The 18,557-nt window shown below is 46.0% G+C and overlaps 1 protein-coding gene across 1 annotated transcript in view; it reads left to right on the top strand.

Annotated features, from left to right (window-relative positions):
- The window catches only part of RASSF2 (Ras association domain family member 2), a 104,842-nt gene that overhangs the window by 75,457 nt on the left and 10,828 nt on the right, over positions 1-18,557 (top strand). Inside the window, exons 9-10 of the mRNA XM_063932052.1 lie at positions 12,551-12,672; positions 12,988-13,085. Of these exons, the coding sequence (XP_063788122.1) occupies positions 12,551-12,672; positions 12,988-13,085 (220 nt within the window). The remainder of the gene's footprint in view (positions 1-12,550; positions 12,673-12,987; positions 13,086-18,557) is intronic.

The following is an 18,557-nucleotide window of genomic DNA, read 5'->3' as shown; positions in this document are numbered from 1 at the left end:
CCTGGGAGTCCATCTGCGTATGCGCAGACTGATGCGGCAGCCACAGGGCATGTTGAGAGGTATCCTATTGGATCCCTCTCAGAGCGCAGTGCGGAAAGAAGCCCATAGGGATGCGGTAAGTGCGGTAAAAACCCCTGAAAACTGGGTTTTTACTAGAGATGAGCGGGTTCGGTTTCTCTGAATCCGAACCCGCCCGAACTTCATGTTTTTTTACACGGGTCCGAGCGACTCGGATCTTCCCGCCTTGCTCGGTTAACCCGAGCGCGCCCGAACGTCATCATCACGCTGTCGGATTCTCGCGAGGCTCGGATTCTATCGCGAGACTCGGATTCTATATAAGGAGCCGCGCGTCGCGGCCATTTTCACACGTGCATTGAGATTGATAGGGAGAGGACGTGGCTGGCGTCCTCTCCGTTTAGAAATTAAAATAGATAGGAGAGTGAGAGTGAGACACTTCATTTACTTACTGGAGCTTAGGAGGAGTTATACTAGTGACTGATGACCAGTGACCTGACCACCAGTGCAGTTTTATAATTTATTATTATTTAATAATCCGTTCTGTTCTTGTTCTCTGCCTGAAAAAAACGATACACAGTGACTCAGTCACACTCACATACCATATCTGTGCTCAGCCCAGTGTGCTGCATCATCTATGTATAATATCTGACTGTGCTCACACAGCTTAATTGTGGGGGAGACTGGGGAGCAGTTATAGGTTATAGCAGGAGCCAGGAGTACATATTAAACAGTGCACACTTTTGCTGCCAGAGTGCCACTGCCAGTGTGACTGACCACTGACCACTGTGACCAGTGACCTGACCACACTGACCACCAGTATAGTATATATATTGTGATTGAATGTCTGCCTGAAAAAGTACACTCGTCGTGTGACTTGTGTGGTGTTTTTTTATTCTATAAAAATTAAAAAACTCATTCTGCTGACAGACAGTGTCCAGCAGGTCCGTCATTATATAATATATACCTGTCCGGCTGCAGTAGTGATATATATATATTTTTTATATCATTATTTATCATCCAGTCTATACTAGCAGCAGACACAGTACGGTAGTTCACGGCTGTAGCTACCTCTGTGTCGGCACTCGGCAGTCCATCCATAATTGTATACCACCTACCCGTGGTTTTTTTTTTCATTCTTCTTTATACATACTACATCTCATTATCATCCAGTCTATATTAGCAGCAGACACAGTACAGTACGGTAGTCCACGGCTGTAGCTATCTCTGTGTCGGCACTCGGCAGTCCATCCATAATTGTATACCACCTACCCGTGTTTTTTTTTTTCTTTCTTCTTTATACATACTACATCTCATTATCAACCAGTCTATATTAGCAGCAGACACAGTACAGTACGGTAGTCCACGGCTGTAGCTACCTCTGTGTCGGCACTCGGCAGTCCATCCATAATTGTATACCACCTACCCGTGGTTTTTTTTTCTTTCTTCTTTATACATACTACATCTCATTATCAACCAGTCTATATTAGCAGCAGACACAGTACGGTAGTTCACGGCTGTAGCTACCTCTGTGTCGGCACTCGGCAGTCCATCCATAATTGTATACCACCTACCCGTGTTTTTTTTTTCTTTCTTCTTTATACATACATACTACATCTCATTATCATCCAGTCTATATTAGCAGCAGACACAGTACAGTACGGTAGTCCACGGCTGTAGCTACCTCTGTGTCGGCACTCGGCAGTCCATCCATAATTGTATACCACCTACCCGTGGTTTTTTTTTTCTTTCTTCTTTATACATACTACATCTCATTATCATCCAGTCTATATTAGCAGCAGACACAGTACAGTACGGTAGTCCACGGCTGTAGCTACCTCTGTGTCGGCACTCGGCAGTCCATCCATAATTGTATACCACCTACCCGTGGTTTTTTTTTTCTTTCTTCTTTATACATACTACATCTCATTATCAACCAGTCTATATTAGCAGCAGACACAGTACAGTACGGTAGTCCACGGCTGTAGCTACCTCTGTGTCGGCACTCGGCAGTCCATCCATAATTGTATACCACCTACCCGTGTTTTTTTTTCTTTCTTCTTTATACATACTACATCTCATTATCATCCAGTCTATATTAGCAGCAGACACAGTACAGTACGGTAGTCCACGGCTGTAGCTACCTCTGTGTCGGCACTCGGCAGTCCATCCATAATTGTATACCACCTACCCGTGGTTTTTTTTTTCTTTCTTCTTTATACATACTACATCTCATTATCATCCAGTCTATATTAGCAGCAGACACAGTACAGTACGGTAGTCCACGGCTGTAGCTATCTTTGTGTCGGCACTCGGCAGTCCATCCATAATTGTATACCACCTACCCGTGGTTTTTTTTTCTTTCTTCTTTATACATACTACATCTCATTATCAACCAGTCTATATTAGCAGCAGACACAGTACAGTACGGTAGTCCACGGCTGTAGCTACCTCTGTGTCGGCACTCGGCAGTCCATCCATAATTGTATACCACCTACCCGTGGTTTTTTTTTCTTTCTTCTTTATACATACTACATCTCATTATCATCCAGTCTATATTAGCAGCAGACACAGTACAGTACGGTAGTCCACGGCTGTAGCTACCTCTGTGTCGGCACTCGGCAGTCCATCCATAATTGTATACTAGTATCCATCCATCTCCATTGTTTACCTGAGGTGCCTTTTAGTTGTGCCTATTAAAATATGGAGAACAAAAATGTTGAGGTTCCAAAATTAGGGAAAGATCAAGATCCACTTCCACCTCGTGCTGAAGCTGCTGCCACTAGTCATGGCCGAGACGATGAAATGCCAGCAATGTCGTCTGCCAAGGCCGATGCCCAATGTCATAGTACAGAGCATGTCAAATCCAAAACACCAAATATCAGTAAAAAAAGGACTCCAAAACCTAAAATAAAATTGTCGGAGGAGAAGCGTAAACTTGCCAATATGCCATTTACCACACGGAGTGGCAAGGAACGGCTGAGGCCCTGGCCTATGTTCATGGCTAGTGGTTCAGCTTCACATGAGGATGGAAGCACTCAGCCTCTCGCTAGAAAACTGAAAAGACTCAAGCTGGCAAAAGCACCGCAAAGAACTGTGCGTTCTTCAAAATCCCAAATCCACAAGGAGAGTCCAATTGTGTCGGTTGCGATGCCTGACCTTCCCAACACTGGACGTGAAGAGCATGCGCCTTCCACCATTTGCACGCCCCCTGCAAGTGCTGGAAGGAGCACCCGCAGTCCAGTTCCTGATAGTCAGATTGAAGATGTCAGTGTTGAAGTACACCAGGATGAGGAGGATATGGGTGTTGCTGGCGCTGGGGAGGAAATTGACCAGGAGGATTCTGATGGTGAGGTGGTTTGTTTAAGTCAGACACCCGGGGAGACACCTGTTGTCCGTGGAAGGAATATGGCCGTTGACATGCCTGGTGAAAATACCCAAAAAATCAGCTCTTCAGTGTGGAGGTATTTCAACAGAAAAGCGGACAACAGGTGTCAAGCCGTGTGTTGCCTTTGTCAAGCTGTAATAAGTAGGGGTAAGGACGTTAACCACCTCGGAACATCCTCCCTTATACGTCACCTGCAGCGCATTCATAATAAGTCAGTGACAAGTTCAAAAACTTTGGGCGACAGCGGAAGCAGTCCACTGACCAGTAAATCCCTTCCTCTTGTAACCAAGCTCACGCAAACCACCCCACCAACTCCCTCAGTGTCAATTTCCTCCTTCCCCAGGAATGCCAATAGTCCTGCAGGCCATGTCACTGGCAATTCTGACGAGTCCTCTCCTGCCTGGGATTCCTCCGATGCATCCTTGCGTGTAACGCCTACTGCTGCTGGCGCTGCTGTTGTTGCTGCTGGGAGTCGATGGTCATCCCAGAGGGGAAGTCGTAAGCCCACTTGTACTACTTCCAGTAAGCAATTGACTGTCCAACAGTCCTTTGCGAGGAAGATGAAATATCACAGCAGTCATCCTGCTGCAAAGCGGATAACTGAGGCCTTGACAACTATGTTGGTGTTAGACGTGCGTCCGGTATCCGCCGTTAGTTCACAGGGAACTAGACAATTTATTGAGGCAGTGTGCCCCCGTTACCAAATACCATCTAGGTTCCACTTCTCTAGGCAGGCGATACCGAGAATGTACACGGACGTCAGAAAAAGACTCACCAGTGTCCTAAAAAATGCAGTTGTACCCAATGTCCACTTAACCACGGACATGTGGACAAGTGGAGCAGGGCAGGGTCAGGACTATATGACTGTGACAGCCCACTGGGTAGATGTATGGACTCCCGCCGCAAGAACAGCAGCGGCGGCACCAGTAGCAGCATCTCGCAAACGCCAACTCTTTCCTAGGCAGGCTACGCTTTGTATCACCGCTTTCCAGAATACGCACACAGCTGAAAACCTCTTACGGCAACTGAGGAAGATCATCGCGGAATGGCTTACCCCAATTGGACTCTCCTGTGGATTTGTGGCATCGGACAACGCCAGCAATATTGTGTGTGCATTAAATATGGGCAAATTCCAGCACGTCCCATGTTTTGCACATACCTTGAATTTGGTGGTGCAGAATTTTTTAAAAAACGACAGGGGCGTGCAAGAGATGCTGTCGGTGGCCAGAAGAATTGCGGGACACTTTCGGCGTACAGGCACCACGTACAGAAGACTGGAGCACCACCAAAAACTACTGAACCTGCCCTGCCATCATCTGAAGCAAGAAGTGGTAACGAGGTGGAATTCAACCCTCTATATGCTTCAGAGGTTGGAGGAGCAGCAAAAGGCCATTCAAGCCTATACAATTGAGCACGATATAGGAGGTGGAATGCACCTGTCTCAAGTGCAGTGGAGAATGATTTCAACGTTGTGCAAGGTTCTGATGCCCTTTGAACTTGCCACACGTGAAGTCAGTTCAGACACTGCCAGCCTGAGTCAGGTCATTCCCCTCATCAGGCTTTTGCAGAAGAAGCTGGAGACATTGAAGGAGGAGCTAACACGGAGCGATTCCGCTAGGCATGTGGGACTTGTGGATGGAGCCCTTAATTCGCTTAACAAGGATTCACGGGTGGTCAATCTGTTGAAATCAGAGCACTACATTTTGGCCACCGTGCTCGATCCTAGATTTAAAGCCTACCTTGGATCTCTCTTTACGGCAGACACAAGTCTGCTGGGGTTGAAAGACCTGCTGGTGAGAAAATTGTCAAGTCAAGCGGAACGCGACCTGTCAACATCTCCTCCTTCACATTCTCCCGCAACTGGGGGTGCGAGGAAAAGGCTCAGAATTCCGAGCCCACCCGCTGGCGGTGATGCAGGGCAGTCTGGAGCGACTGCTGATGCTGACATCTGGTCCGGACTGAAGGACCTGACAACGATTACGGACATGTCGTCTACTGTCACTGCATATGATTCTCTCAACATTGAAAGAATGGTGGAGGATTATATGAGTGACCGCATCCAAGTAGGCACGTCACACAGTCCGTACTTATACTGGCAGGAAAAAGAGGCAATTTGGAGGCCCTTGCACAAACTGGCTTTATTCTACCTAAGTTGCCCTCCCACAAGTGTGTACTCCGAAAGAGTGTTTAGTGCCGCCGCTCACCTTGTCAGCAATCGGCGTACGAGGTTACATCCAGAAAATGTGGAGAAGATGATGTTCATTAAAATGAATTATAATCAATTCCTCCGCGGAGACATTGACCAGCAGCAATTGCCTCCACAAAGTACACAGGGAGCTGAGATGGTGGATTCCAGTGGGGACGAATTGATAATCTGTGAGGAGGGGGATGTACACGGTGATATATCGGAGGATGATGATGAGGTGGACATCTTGCCTCTGTAGAGCCAGTTTGTGCAAGGAGAGATTAATTGCTTCTTTTTTGGTGGGGGTCCAAACCAACCCGTCATATCAGTCACAGTCGTGTGGCAGACCCTGTCACTGAAATTATGGGTTGGTTAAAGTGTGCATGTCCTGTTTATACAACATAAGGGTGGGTGGGAGGGCCCAAGGACAATTCCATCTTGCACCTCTTTTTTCTTTAATTTTTCTTTGCGTCATGTGCTGTTTGGGGAGGGTTTTTTGGAAGGGACATCCTGCGTGACACTGCAGTGACACTCCTAGATGGGCCCGGTGTTTGTGTCGGCCACTAGGGTCGCTTATCTTACTCACACAGCTACCTCATTGCGCCTCTTTTTTTCTTTGCGTCATGTGCTGTTTGGGGAGGGTTTTTTGGAAGGGACATCCTGCGTGACACTGCAGTGACACTCCTAGATGGGCCCGGTGTTTGTGTCGGCCACTAGGGTCGCTTATCTTACTCACACAGCTACCTCATTGCGCCTCTTTTTTTCTTTGCGTCATGTGCTGTTTGGGGAGGGTTTTTTGGAAGGGACATCCTGCGTGACACTGCAGTGCCACTCCTAGATGGGCCAGGTGTTTGTGTCGGCCACTAGGGTCGCTTAGCTTAGTCATCCAGCGACCTCGGTGCAAATTTTAGGACTAAAAATAATATTGTGAGGTGTGAGGTATTCAGAATAGACTGAAAATGAGTGGAAATGATGGTTTTTGAGGTTAATAATACTTTGGGATCAAAATGACCCCCAAATTCTATGATTTAAGCTGTTTTTTAGGTTTTTTGGAAAAAAACACCCGAATCCAAAACACACCCGAATCCGACAAAAAAAATTCGGTTAGGTTTTGCCAAAACGCGGTCGAACCCAAAACACGGCCGCGGAACCGAACCTAAAACCAAAACACAAAACCCGAAAAATTTCCGGCGCTCATCTCTAGTTTTTACCGCATTTTTCTTTTACTGCATCCCACCCTACATGATAAAAAATCCCCAATTTGCTAATTCCGATTATTTTTGGGTCAAAATCTGTGGATTAAGGATTTCCAACATGTTGGATTTTCCTGATCCCCAACTCAGGCATCGGCAGTATGGGGAATTGCTGCAGATGGGGTGGTCTTCAGTATGCCGGCGGTCGGGCTCCCGGCGACCAGCATACCGGCGCCGGGAGCCCGACAGCCGGCATACCGACACTTATTCTCCCTCGTGGGGGTCCACGACCCCCCTGGAGGGAGAATAAAATAGTGTGGCGCGCGTAGCGAGCCCGCAAGGGCACCACACCAATAGTGTGGTGCCCGTAGCGCGGCGAGCGCAGCGAGCCCGCAAGGGGCTCATTTGCGCTCGCCACACTGTCGGTAAGCCGGCGGCCGGCCTCCCGGCGCCGGTATGCTGGTCGCCGGGAGGCCGGCCGCCAGCAGATCGTAGTGAACCCCTGCAGATGCAGTGGTCGAAGTGGAAATTTTTAAGTGGGGGTATGGAAAAGTGAAGGTTGTAATTATGCTCCGGAAAAAGTGTATGTGGCCATTTAGAAAGGGGGGGTGGGGTGGCGGCAGTGTCCATAAGTGTAGTGTACCACACCATATACACATTATGCACCACAATAGTAGGATCCCTTATACTATCTAGTACTGGTGCCCCTTACATATTATCCCACATGGAATGAGACAAAATTCACATAATGCCACACTGAATGAGCCAAAATTCCCACTGAATGTGTTAAAATTCACATTACACCACACTGAATGAGCCAAAATTCACAATATGCCACACAGTATGAGACAAAGGCCCTCATTCCGAGTTGTTCGCTCGCTAGCCGCTTTTCGCAGCAGTGCCCACGCTAAGCCGCCGCCCTCTGGGAGTGTATCTTAGCTTAGCAGAATTGCGAACGAAAGATTTGCAAAATTGCGAATAGACATTACTTAGCAGTTTCTAAATAGCTCGAGACTTACTCTGCCACTGCGATCAGTTCAGTCTGTTTCATTCCTGGTTTGACGTCACAAACACACCCAGCGTTCGGCCAGACACTCCCCCGTTTCTCCAGTCACTCCCACTTTTTCCCCAGAAACGGCAGCGTTTTTTCACACACACCCATAAAACGTCCAGTTTCCGCCCAGAAACACCCACTCCCTGTCAATCACACTCCGATCACCAGAACGAAGAAAAAACCTCGTAATGCCGTGAGTAAAATACCAAACTTCTTAGCAAATTTACTTGCCGCAGCCGTAGTGCGAACATTGCGCATGCGCAGTTAGCGGAAAATCACACCGATGCGAAGGAAAATAACGAGCGAACAACTCGGAATGAGGGCCAAAATTCACAATATGCCACACAGTATGAGACAAAATTCACAATATGCCACACAGTATGATCCACAATTCCGGGACAGAGAGAGAGAGAGAGAGAGAGTGACAGCAGGGACAGAGAGAGTGACAGTAGGAACAGAGAGAGTTACAGGGAGAGTGATAGCAGGGACAGGGAGAGTGACAGCCGGGACAGGGAGAGTGACAACAGTGACAGCAGGGACACGGAGAGTGACAACAGTGACAGGGAGAGTGACAGCAGGGACAGGGAGAGTGACAGAGGGAAACAGGGGAACATTACCTGATGAGATGAGCAGCGGAGGTGCAGAAGGGACTGTGGTCGGTGGCTGTGCAGAGGTGTAGTCGGCGGCAGTGGAGGAGCCCATGGGCAGCGGTGGTGGCAGGGGTGAGAATTAGGCCTTCAGTGTGGTGGAGGTGAGAAGAAGGCCTTCGGTGCGGCGGCGGTGAGGTCCCTATGATGGTGGGCGGCTGTGACTGGCGGGCTGCTGTGAGTGTTGGGCGGCTGTGATGGCCGGGCGGCAGAGAGCCTCACAGGTCCGGCATTCTACACAGCAGCCTAGTCGGGCTGGGCAGGGATGGGAACAGCATCCTTAGTGCAGCAAGCTGGCCACTTCCCTCGCCTCCTGCTGCACACGCCATACCTCCGCATACCGGCACACTTCGACCACTGCGCAGATGTATGTGTCCCATTATTTGCAGTTTTTGCTTGCTCCCATCCCAGAATCAACCCCCTTTATGCAAAGCTGGGCCTAACCAATATGATGCCCTAGGCAAGATTTGGCTGGTGCCCCCTAGCACCACTGATCGTTCCACCTCTGATCTTGTGCCCCTTTCTCAGCACCATCACCCCTCACATAGCAGTTCTCATTTTGGTGCTCCTACCCCATATATTTTAAATAAGAACAGTGCACATATTCAGTGTACAGCTCAAAAAGGGGCGTGTTCTTGCTGGGAAGGGGCATGGCCACACAATAGTACCCCCAATTCAAATTACACAGTACTGCAACTTTATTCACATGCCATAGTGTCGCTTATTCACAATAAATCACACAGTAGTACCACTTTATATACATTAATCCTCGCAGTAGTGCCCCTTATTCACATTACATCACACTGAATTTCTCCTTTTTCACATTACACCACACCATATTACTCTTTATTAGACCATACAGTAGTGCCCTTTCCCTACGTTACACCACACAATAGAGCACCTTATACATAATGCGCCTTACATATTATGCTAACCTTTAATAATGCCTTTACACACGTAATGTCCCTTACACATACTGTATGCCACACATTATTAATGCCCTTATACACATAATGACACTCTTAGTGCCCCTTACACATATGCCACACATTATTAATGCATTTATACACATGACACACATAATGCCCCTTACACATATGACGAACATATCTTTCTCTAAGCTTTGATACTTTTCCCCCACAATGTGTATGTGTCGTGGGTTGTTTGCTAAACTTATTTAGTTACAGGTTACACTTTATTCACATCCCATTGTGTCACTTATTCACGTTAAATCACACAGTAGTACCACTTTATATATGTTACTCCTCACAGTAGTGCCTCTTATTCACATTACATCACACTGAATTGCTCCTTGTTCACATTACACCACACCATATTACTCTTTATTAGACCATACAGTAGTGCCCTTTCTTTACGTTATGCCACACAGTAGAGCACCTTATACACATAATACCACACAGTAATGCCCCTTACACATGTGACACACATTATTAATGTCCTTATAAACATAATGCACCTTACATATTATGCCAACCTTTAATAATGCCTTTACACACGTAATGTCCCTTACACATACTGTATGCCACACATTATTAATGCCCTTATACACATAATGACACTCTTAGTGCCCCTTACACATATGCCACACATTATTAATGCATTTATACACATGACACACATAATGCCCCTTACACATATGACGAACATATCTTTCTCTAAGCTTTGATACTTTTCCCCCACAATGTGTATGTGTCGTGGGTTGTTTGCTAAACTTATTTAGTTACAGGTTACACTTTATTCACATGCCATTGTGTCACTTATTCACGTTAAATCACACAGTAGTACCACTTTATATATGTTACTCCTCACAGTAGTGCCTCTTATTCACATTACATCACACTGAATTGCTCCTTGTTCACATTACACCACACCATATTACTCTTTATTAGACCATACAGTAGTGCCCTTTCTTTACGTTATGCCACACAGTAGAGCACCTTATACACATAATACCACACAGTAATGCCCCTTACACATGTGACACACATTATTAATGTCCTTATAAACATAATGCACCTTACATATTATGCCAACCTTTAATAATGCCCTTATACACATAATGTCCCTTACACTTACTGTATGCCACACATTATTAATGCCCTTATACACATAATGACACACATAATGTCTCTTACACATATGCCAACCTTTATTAATGCATTTATACACATGACACACATAATGCCCCTTACACATATGACAAACACTACTGCACAAACAACCCTCCCCCACACAGCACTCACATGACCGCTAACACTGTAACTTCTGCCTCTGCTTGGATACAAATGTGTCCACATACATCTTGCATCAATACGTCATGCAGCTGGAGATGCCTGGCGTGAGTCAGCTGTCTGCTCTGCTAACGTCGGGCACCTTTTTTAGATGAAAATGCATCATATTTGCATTACTATGTGGCTATGACGCACATGCTGCTTCTGCTGATTAAAATGATATACAGAATGCCTCTATTCTGTGAACGACTGTGACTGTATCTACATACAAAATACATTACAGTGATTTCCAGGAATACACTGTAACTTAGCATTTCGTATGCAGATACAGACACACTCACACATAGAATATAGGCATTCTGCATATAATTTTAATCAGCATTTAATAACCCCTAGGCATACCACATGCCCTAGGCATTTGCCTAGTTTGGCTATACCCAGGGCTGACTCTACCTTTATGTTAATCAGACACACAAGTGATAGGTACAAACAAAACAAATACAGCAGTGCGTAGATCAGGGGTGGGGAACCTCAGGCCCGCGGGCCATATAAGGCCCGCAAAGCGACTTGATCCGGCCCTCCCAGGCTCACCTAACCAAGGTAGATGACAGGCGCCCACTGAGATTTTGTTACTAGAGGGCACCCGGCTTCTTCCCCTCAGCAGCAGTCGGAGGCAGGAGCTCACTCCTGAGCTCCAGCTTCCGGCTCTGGCAATGTGCGTGTGTGCCTGTGCGGTGCTATGGGAGAGATGTCATGACGTCTCTCCCATAGTTCTGAGTAGCGGGCAGCCAGGCAGAGGGCAAGGGTCCGGAAGCAGGAGCGTGGCTGGTGAGTATTGTATTTTTCTTTCTTTTAATGTGTGTGTAAGCGGCGCTTCTAGGGGTCATATCTAATGGGGGCATATCTACTGGGGGCAGGCTAATTTTTAAGTTGATAATTTTTGTATGGCCCCCCGAAGAATTTAATAAATATCCAAATGGCCCTTGATAGAAAAAAGGTTCCCCACCCCTGGCGTAGATACACAATGCAATCAAATAATCAGAAAATAAAATGTTGGGAAGGATGTGAGGTATGTCCGCAGTAGCCTCTTTCCCCAGCCCAGCACACGTTGCTGTGTGCTGGGATGCAGTAGGTCCAGGGAGGCTTCTGCCGCTAAGTGCAGCAGTCTCCTCTGCCTGCAGGGATCGGAACGATCACAATGTTCACCTTCCTGGATCTGACACTGGCACATGGCGACCCACATGCCGGTACCAGTTTGTGGTGCATAAACAGCAATTTTTAAGCCATTTTTTTTAAAGGGGGTGTGAACACATCTCCATGATTATACCACACCCCTTTCATTGCAGGGTCCTGGGAAATCTTTCTGCGGCCCTGTTGACAGATAGTGATCCTATAGATTCCTCTCCGAGAAAGTGTGTGAAGAAGTAGCCCATAGGCTACTATGGGATAACGCCACCTGCAGATGGTGTTAGCATCCAACGCCGAGCTCTGGTGTGTGTCACATTCCGGAGCTTGGTAAAATCTGACAGCTTTGCAGCTTCCATAGGAACCTCTGGAGTCTGCTTTTGTGGTCAGAAATGGATGGACCACTGCCAATATCAGAGATATCTGTTGTGTTCCCTTCATCTTAAATGCTGGGGATACTTAGATTTGTGGCGGTCCCCCAAATATTCCTGTCCTAGGGGGATTTCCAGCAATTTCACTTGGATAACATTTTTTAATGTGTTTATTGCATCTGGTAAAGTAAAACACAGATAATGTTTCATATCCATGCCCTATATAAGCTATATATATTTCCTCTCCTTTCCCCCTATAGAGAAGTGTAAGCTGAAGGACACAGATTATCCACTCATTGCCCGGATTCTACAAGGTCCATGTGAACAAGTGTCTAAGGTTTTTCTAATGGAAAAGGATCAAGTGGAAGAAGTCACCTATGATGTGAGATTGCTCACCAATAAATGTGGCTTGTGTAATATGATGGAAGATGCAATGATATGCTCTAACCCAAACCAATCAGGGATCAGCTTTTAACTGTCTAATGTAAATGCTAATATCTCATTGGCTGCTAATGTCGGTTGCCATCTGGCCACACATTTGTACCCATGAAATAAGTCATTTGATTATTTGTATTGGATTTGCAGTGCTAAGACATTTTTCTGTTTTTTTTTTTTTTCCCCGTTTTGAGTATGTATTAAGTAATCTATAACAGAAAGAGAATAAGGACTCATATGTATCTGTCTCATCATTTCTCAGGTGGCACAGTACATTAAGTTTGAGATGCCCGTTCTGAGCAGTTTCATTCAAAAGCTGAAGGAAGAAGAAGACAGAGAAGTCTCCAAACTGATGAGGAGGTAATGCCAGGAAGGATGCTATCTTAATACACCTTCAGTTTTCAGCGCTAATCTGAACTCACTTTCATTTGTATTTATGGGCTGTGACCCTAAAAGCCAATTGCAGAGTAATTTGGCTAAATATTGGAGAAGAGTAGTTAGGTAGAAGAATCTAGGGCACAAAACATTTCCTGTGCATTACAAAGCTTTAGCTGGAGACATATTATACACCTACATAATTAATTTCTTATCGCGTTGTACAGTGCCATGGAAAGGTTTTCTATATACGGGGTAAGGCTGCAAGTGCTTGTAAAACCAAGCCTCCAAAGTTAAGAAAGATTTTTTTTTTTAAATGCAAAAATAGTTAATGCATCTGGTCAGTTTGATTCCTGGCCCTTTATCTGTGCAGTTTGTATGTTCTCTTAATGTTTGTGGGTTTCTTTTGCAAAATCAGGGAGTTTTGCGCATGCGCAGTAGGGGAAACACTGGAAAAATGGCCACCGTGCCATTTTCCAGAAGTCTTGTGCATGTGCAACATACTCTAGCACGGCTCTAGAGTCTACTAGTACCCGGTGCATCACTCAGACTGATCTTGACCACACTGCCCAACTGCCAGTAGGAGAGAGAGGAAGGGAGCTGGTTAGAGACTGCAACCGGGCTCCCTCCTCTCTTAATACTACTGCTAGTAGGTTAATTGGGTACATTAATTCTAGTGTGCATGTGTGGTACAGTACAGTAGAGTGATGCAGTACCATTTATGCCAGCAAGTGGCAATATAGAACTCTTCCATTCATAGCAGACACCTTGTACATTCAAATATACTGTATATTTTTTCAATTGTAATGTAGATAGCTTTACGTGATTTAAATACCCCATACTTGTTTGTTTATTATATGTATCCTAATTTTTTTTTTTTTTACATTTCTTTCTTTATTGAAGCATTTCCTTAAAGAAAATAGCAATAAGTACAGGAACATTGTGGGTAATAGCAGAAAAGACATAATGTAATAGATACAAAACATAGTGCACGGTGTAAGGTGGAGTACAAAAAAGGGGTAATTTGTACAATATTATAGAATAACAAATAACACCTATAGGTACGTCGTGGACCTTCAGAGAGATGGGAACACGCCACAACCACTAACTAGCGCTAACAAGAGTGATGGGAGGGTCTCTACGAAAAATCCTGGTTTCATACCAGAGTGTGCTACGAAAATAAAAGCTAATGGCCTCTTTAGTATGAGTAGGAAGTGTTTCAATAAAACTTTCCCATGTTGCGAAAAAGGATTCGGTGCGAGATTCTTTTTGAAGTGAGGCCTCCAACCAATCCATATGACAAATAAAAAATAGTTTGTCCCTGAACATTTCTAGAGTCGGGATGGAGCTATGAACCCACATGTGCAAAACAGCTTTTCTAGCTGCCGATGAGATTGCTAAAAGTAATTTTTTTAACGGGTTTGGGAGCTCTAATACCAGGGGGTATGATACCAAATATAGCTCATTCCGGTGTAAAGGGGATGTAGTTCACTAAATGTTGGGAGGCAAAGCGCCAAACTGCCAACCATAACCGTCTTAAAAGCGGACAGGCCCAAAAACAATGATAAAGATCTGCCGATTGATGATATGTATCCTAATTATATATAAAAATGTTACTTGACCAAAAATAAGGATAAAACAACTTCTGTGACAACAATGTGTTTTTCTCTTTCATGGTTCCCCTTCTATTATACATTTTATACAGTATTATATATTTTATAATGAAGATTAAATATCTATTTATCATCTTCCTACTTTACTACCTCTCCTCTTAAACCTAAACCCTCACAAATTGGTTGAGCAGTGTCTCTCTCTCTCTCTCTCTCTCTCTTCTGGTATACTGGTATCTTTGCATCCTCATTCAGGCAAGCAGTGATCATTCCTGTTCTGCAAACACAGTTGTGACCTAAACTTTCTCTCCATTTACCATTCCATCTCTCAGCTACCTTGGTTCTCCAAGCTGCTTGAGAAACTTGCCTATACCCACCGTATTATTTATTTATTAACAGTTTCTTATATAGCGCAGCAAATTCCGTTGCGCTTTACAATTGGACAACTTATTGTACCCACGTCAGTCCACACTGTCCTATGCTGGATCTCATCCTACTTTTCAAATCTGCACTTCCTCTATCAGTTGGTGCACCACAAGGTTTAGTCCTAGGTTCTCTGCTTTTCTCTATCTACACCACCTCAAATTGATCTGTGATGGTCCGCGTTACTGAGTGTATTTCTGCCATTTCATCTAGGATGTCTTCAGTGCCGCAGTAGGGCTTCTAAGTAGTGATGTGCACCGGAAATTTTTCGGGTTTTGTGTCTTGGATTTGGATTCGGTTCTGCGGCCGTGTTTTGGATTCGGACGCGTTTTGGCAAAACCTCCCTGAAAATTTTTTGTCGGATTCGGGTGTTTTTTTTTACAAAAAACCCTCAAAAACAGCTTAAATCATAGAATTTGGGGGTCATTTTGATCCCATAGTATTATTAACCTCAATAACCATAATTTACACTCATTTTCAGTCTATTCTGAACACCTCACAATATTATTTTTAGTCCTAAAATTTGCACAGAGGTCGCTGGATGGCTAAGCTAAGCGACCCAAGTGGCCGACACAAACACCTGGCCCATCTAGGAGTGGCACTGCAGTGTCAGACAGGATGGCACTTGAAAAAAATAGTCCCCAAACAGCACATGATGCAAAGAAAAAAAGAGGCGCACCAAGGTCGCTGTGTGACTAAGCTAAGCGACACAAGTGGCCGACACAAACACCTGGCCCATCTTGGAGTGGCACTGCAGTGTCAGGCAGGATGGCACTTCAAAAAAATAGTCCCCAAACAGCACATGATGCAAAGAAAAAAAGAGGCGCACCAAGGTCGCTGTGTGACTAAGCTAAGCGACACAAGTGGCCGACACAAACACCTGGCCCATCTAGGAGTGGCACTGCAGTGTCAGGCAGGATGGCACTTGAAAAAAATTGTCCCCAAATAGCACATGATGCAAAGAAAAAAAGAGGCGCACCAAGGTCGCTGTGTGACTAAGCTAAGCGACACAAGTGGCCGACACAAACACCTGGCCCATCTAGGAGTGGCACTGCAGTGTCAGGCAGGATGGCACTTCAAAAAAATAGTCCCCAAACAGCACATGATGCAAAGAAAAAAAGAGGCGCACCAAGGTCGCTGTGTGACTAAGCTAAGCGACACAAGTGGCCGACACAAACACCTGGCCCATCTAGGAGTGGCACTGCAGTGTCAGGCAGGATGGCACTTCAAAAAAATTGTCCCCAAACAGCACATGATGCAAAGAAAAATGAAAGAAAAAAGAGGTGCAAGATGGAATTGTCCTTGGGCCCTCCCACCCACCCTTATGTTGTATAAACAGGACATGCACACTTTAACGAACCCATCATTTCAGCGACAGGGTCTGCCACACGACTGTGACTGAAATGACTGGTTGGTTTGGGCCCCCACCAAAAAAGAAGCAATCAATCTCTCCTTGCACAAACTGGCTCTACAGAGGCAAGATGTCCACCTCATCATCATCCTCCGATTCCTCACCCCTTTCACTGTGTACATCCCCCTCCTCACAGATTATTAATTCGTCCCCACTGGAATCCACCATCTCAGGTCCCTGTGTACTTTGTGGAGGCAATTGCTGCTGGTGAATGTCTCCACGGAGGAATTGATTATAATTCATTTTGATGAACATCATCTTCTCCACATTTTCTGGAAGTGACCTCGTACGCCGATTGCTGACAAGGTGAGCGGCTGCACTAAACACTCTTTCGGAGTACACACTGGAGGGAGGGCAACTTAGGTAGAATAAAGCCAGTTTGTGCAAGGGCCTCCAAATTGCCTCTTTTTCCTGCCAGTATACGTACGGACTGTCTGACGTGCCTACTTGGATGCGGTCACTCATATAATCCTCCACCATTCTTTCAATGGTGAGAGAATCATATGCAGTGACAGTAGACGACATGTCAGTAATCGTTGGCAGGTCCTTCAGTCCGGACCAGATGTCAGCACTCGCTCCAGACTGCCCTGCATCACCACCAGCGGGTGGGCTCGGAATTCTTAGCCTTTTCCTCGCACCCCCAGTTGCGGGAGAATGTGAAGGAGGAGATGTTGACGGGTCACGTTTCGCTTGACTTGACAATTTTCTCAACAGCAGGTCTTTGATCCTCTGCAGACTTGTGTCTGCCGGAAAGAGAGATACAACGTAGGTTTTAAATCTAGGATCGAGCACGGTGGCCAAAATGTAGTGCTCTGATTTCAACAGATTGACCACCCGTGAATCCTGGTTAAGCGAATTAAGGGCTCCATCCACAAGTCCCACATGCCTAGCGGAATCGCTCTGTTTTAGCTCCTCCTTCAATGTCTCCAGCTTCTTCTGCAAAAGCCTGATGAGGGGAATGACCTGACTCAGGCTGGCAGTGTCTGAACTGACTTCACGTGTGGCAAGTTCAAAGGGTTGCAGAACCTTGCACAACGTTGAAATCATTCTCCACTGCGCTTGAGTCAGGTGCATTCCCCCTCCTTTGCCTATATCGTGGGCAGATGTATAGGCTTTAATGGCCTTTTGCAGCTCCTCCATCCTCTGAAGCATATAGAGCAGCGGTGGCCAACCTGTGGCTCTTGAGCCGCATGTGGCTCTTTCTTTATTCAAATGTGGCTCCCAACACTCTAAATCATGTGACCACAACAGATACAGAAACCGCTGCACTCCAGCCAGACACGCAGCAGCAATACAGGTACTGAAAACTGAAGGAGTCAGATACTAGAGGTGAGACACCCACAAGCAAACAGATGGCACATTAGGGACTGCTGCAATAGCATGAGTTGATGGGGGGGGGGGCTGTAGTGAGGGTGGGCTAGAGTGACACTTGGCAGTGCTGGCTGGAGAGACACAGGAGGTTCCTGGCATGAGTGACGCGGGAGGGTGCTGGAAGTAGTGACACATGGGAGAGCTGGCTGGAGTGACAGGAGGGTGTTGGCAAGAGTGACACATGGGGGAGCTGGCTGGAGTGACACAGCAGGGTCTTGGCAGTAGTGACACATAGGAGACCTGGCTGAAGTGACACAGCGGGGTCTTGGCAGTAGTGACACATGGGAGACCTGGCTGGAGTGACACGGGGGAGCTGACTGGAGTGACATAGGAGGGTGCTAGCAGAAGTTACACATGGACGAGCTGGCTGGAGTGACAGGAGGGTGTTGGCAGGAGTGACACATGGGGGAAGCTGGCTGGAGTGACAGCAGGGTCTTGGCAGTAGTGGCACATGGGAGACCTAACTGGAGTGACACAGCAGGGTCTTGGCAGTAGTGACACATGGGAGACCTGGCTGGAGTGACACGGGGGAGCTGGCTGGAGAGACATATGAGGGTGCTGAAGTTTATTATGTGAAAGTGGCTTTTTCAATGGATTTGGCTTTAAAAAAAATTATTTTATGTTGTTCTGGCTTTTTAAATG

This window comes from Pseudophryne corroboree, chromosome 6, assembly GCF_028390025.1.
Source record: "Pseudophryne corroboree isolate aPseCor3 chromosome 6, aPseCor3.hap2, whole genome shotgun sequence".
Classification (NCBI taxonomy): domain Eukaryota; kingdom Metazoa; phylum Chordata; class Amphibia; order Anura; family Myobatrachidae; genus Pseudophryne; species Pseudophryne corroboree.
Note: the sequence above shows the minus strand (reverse complement) of the source record. Positions and strands in the feature narration are given on the sequence as shown.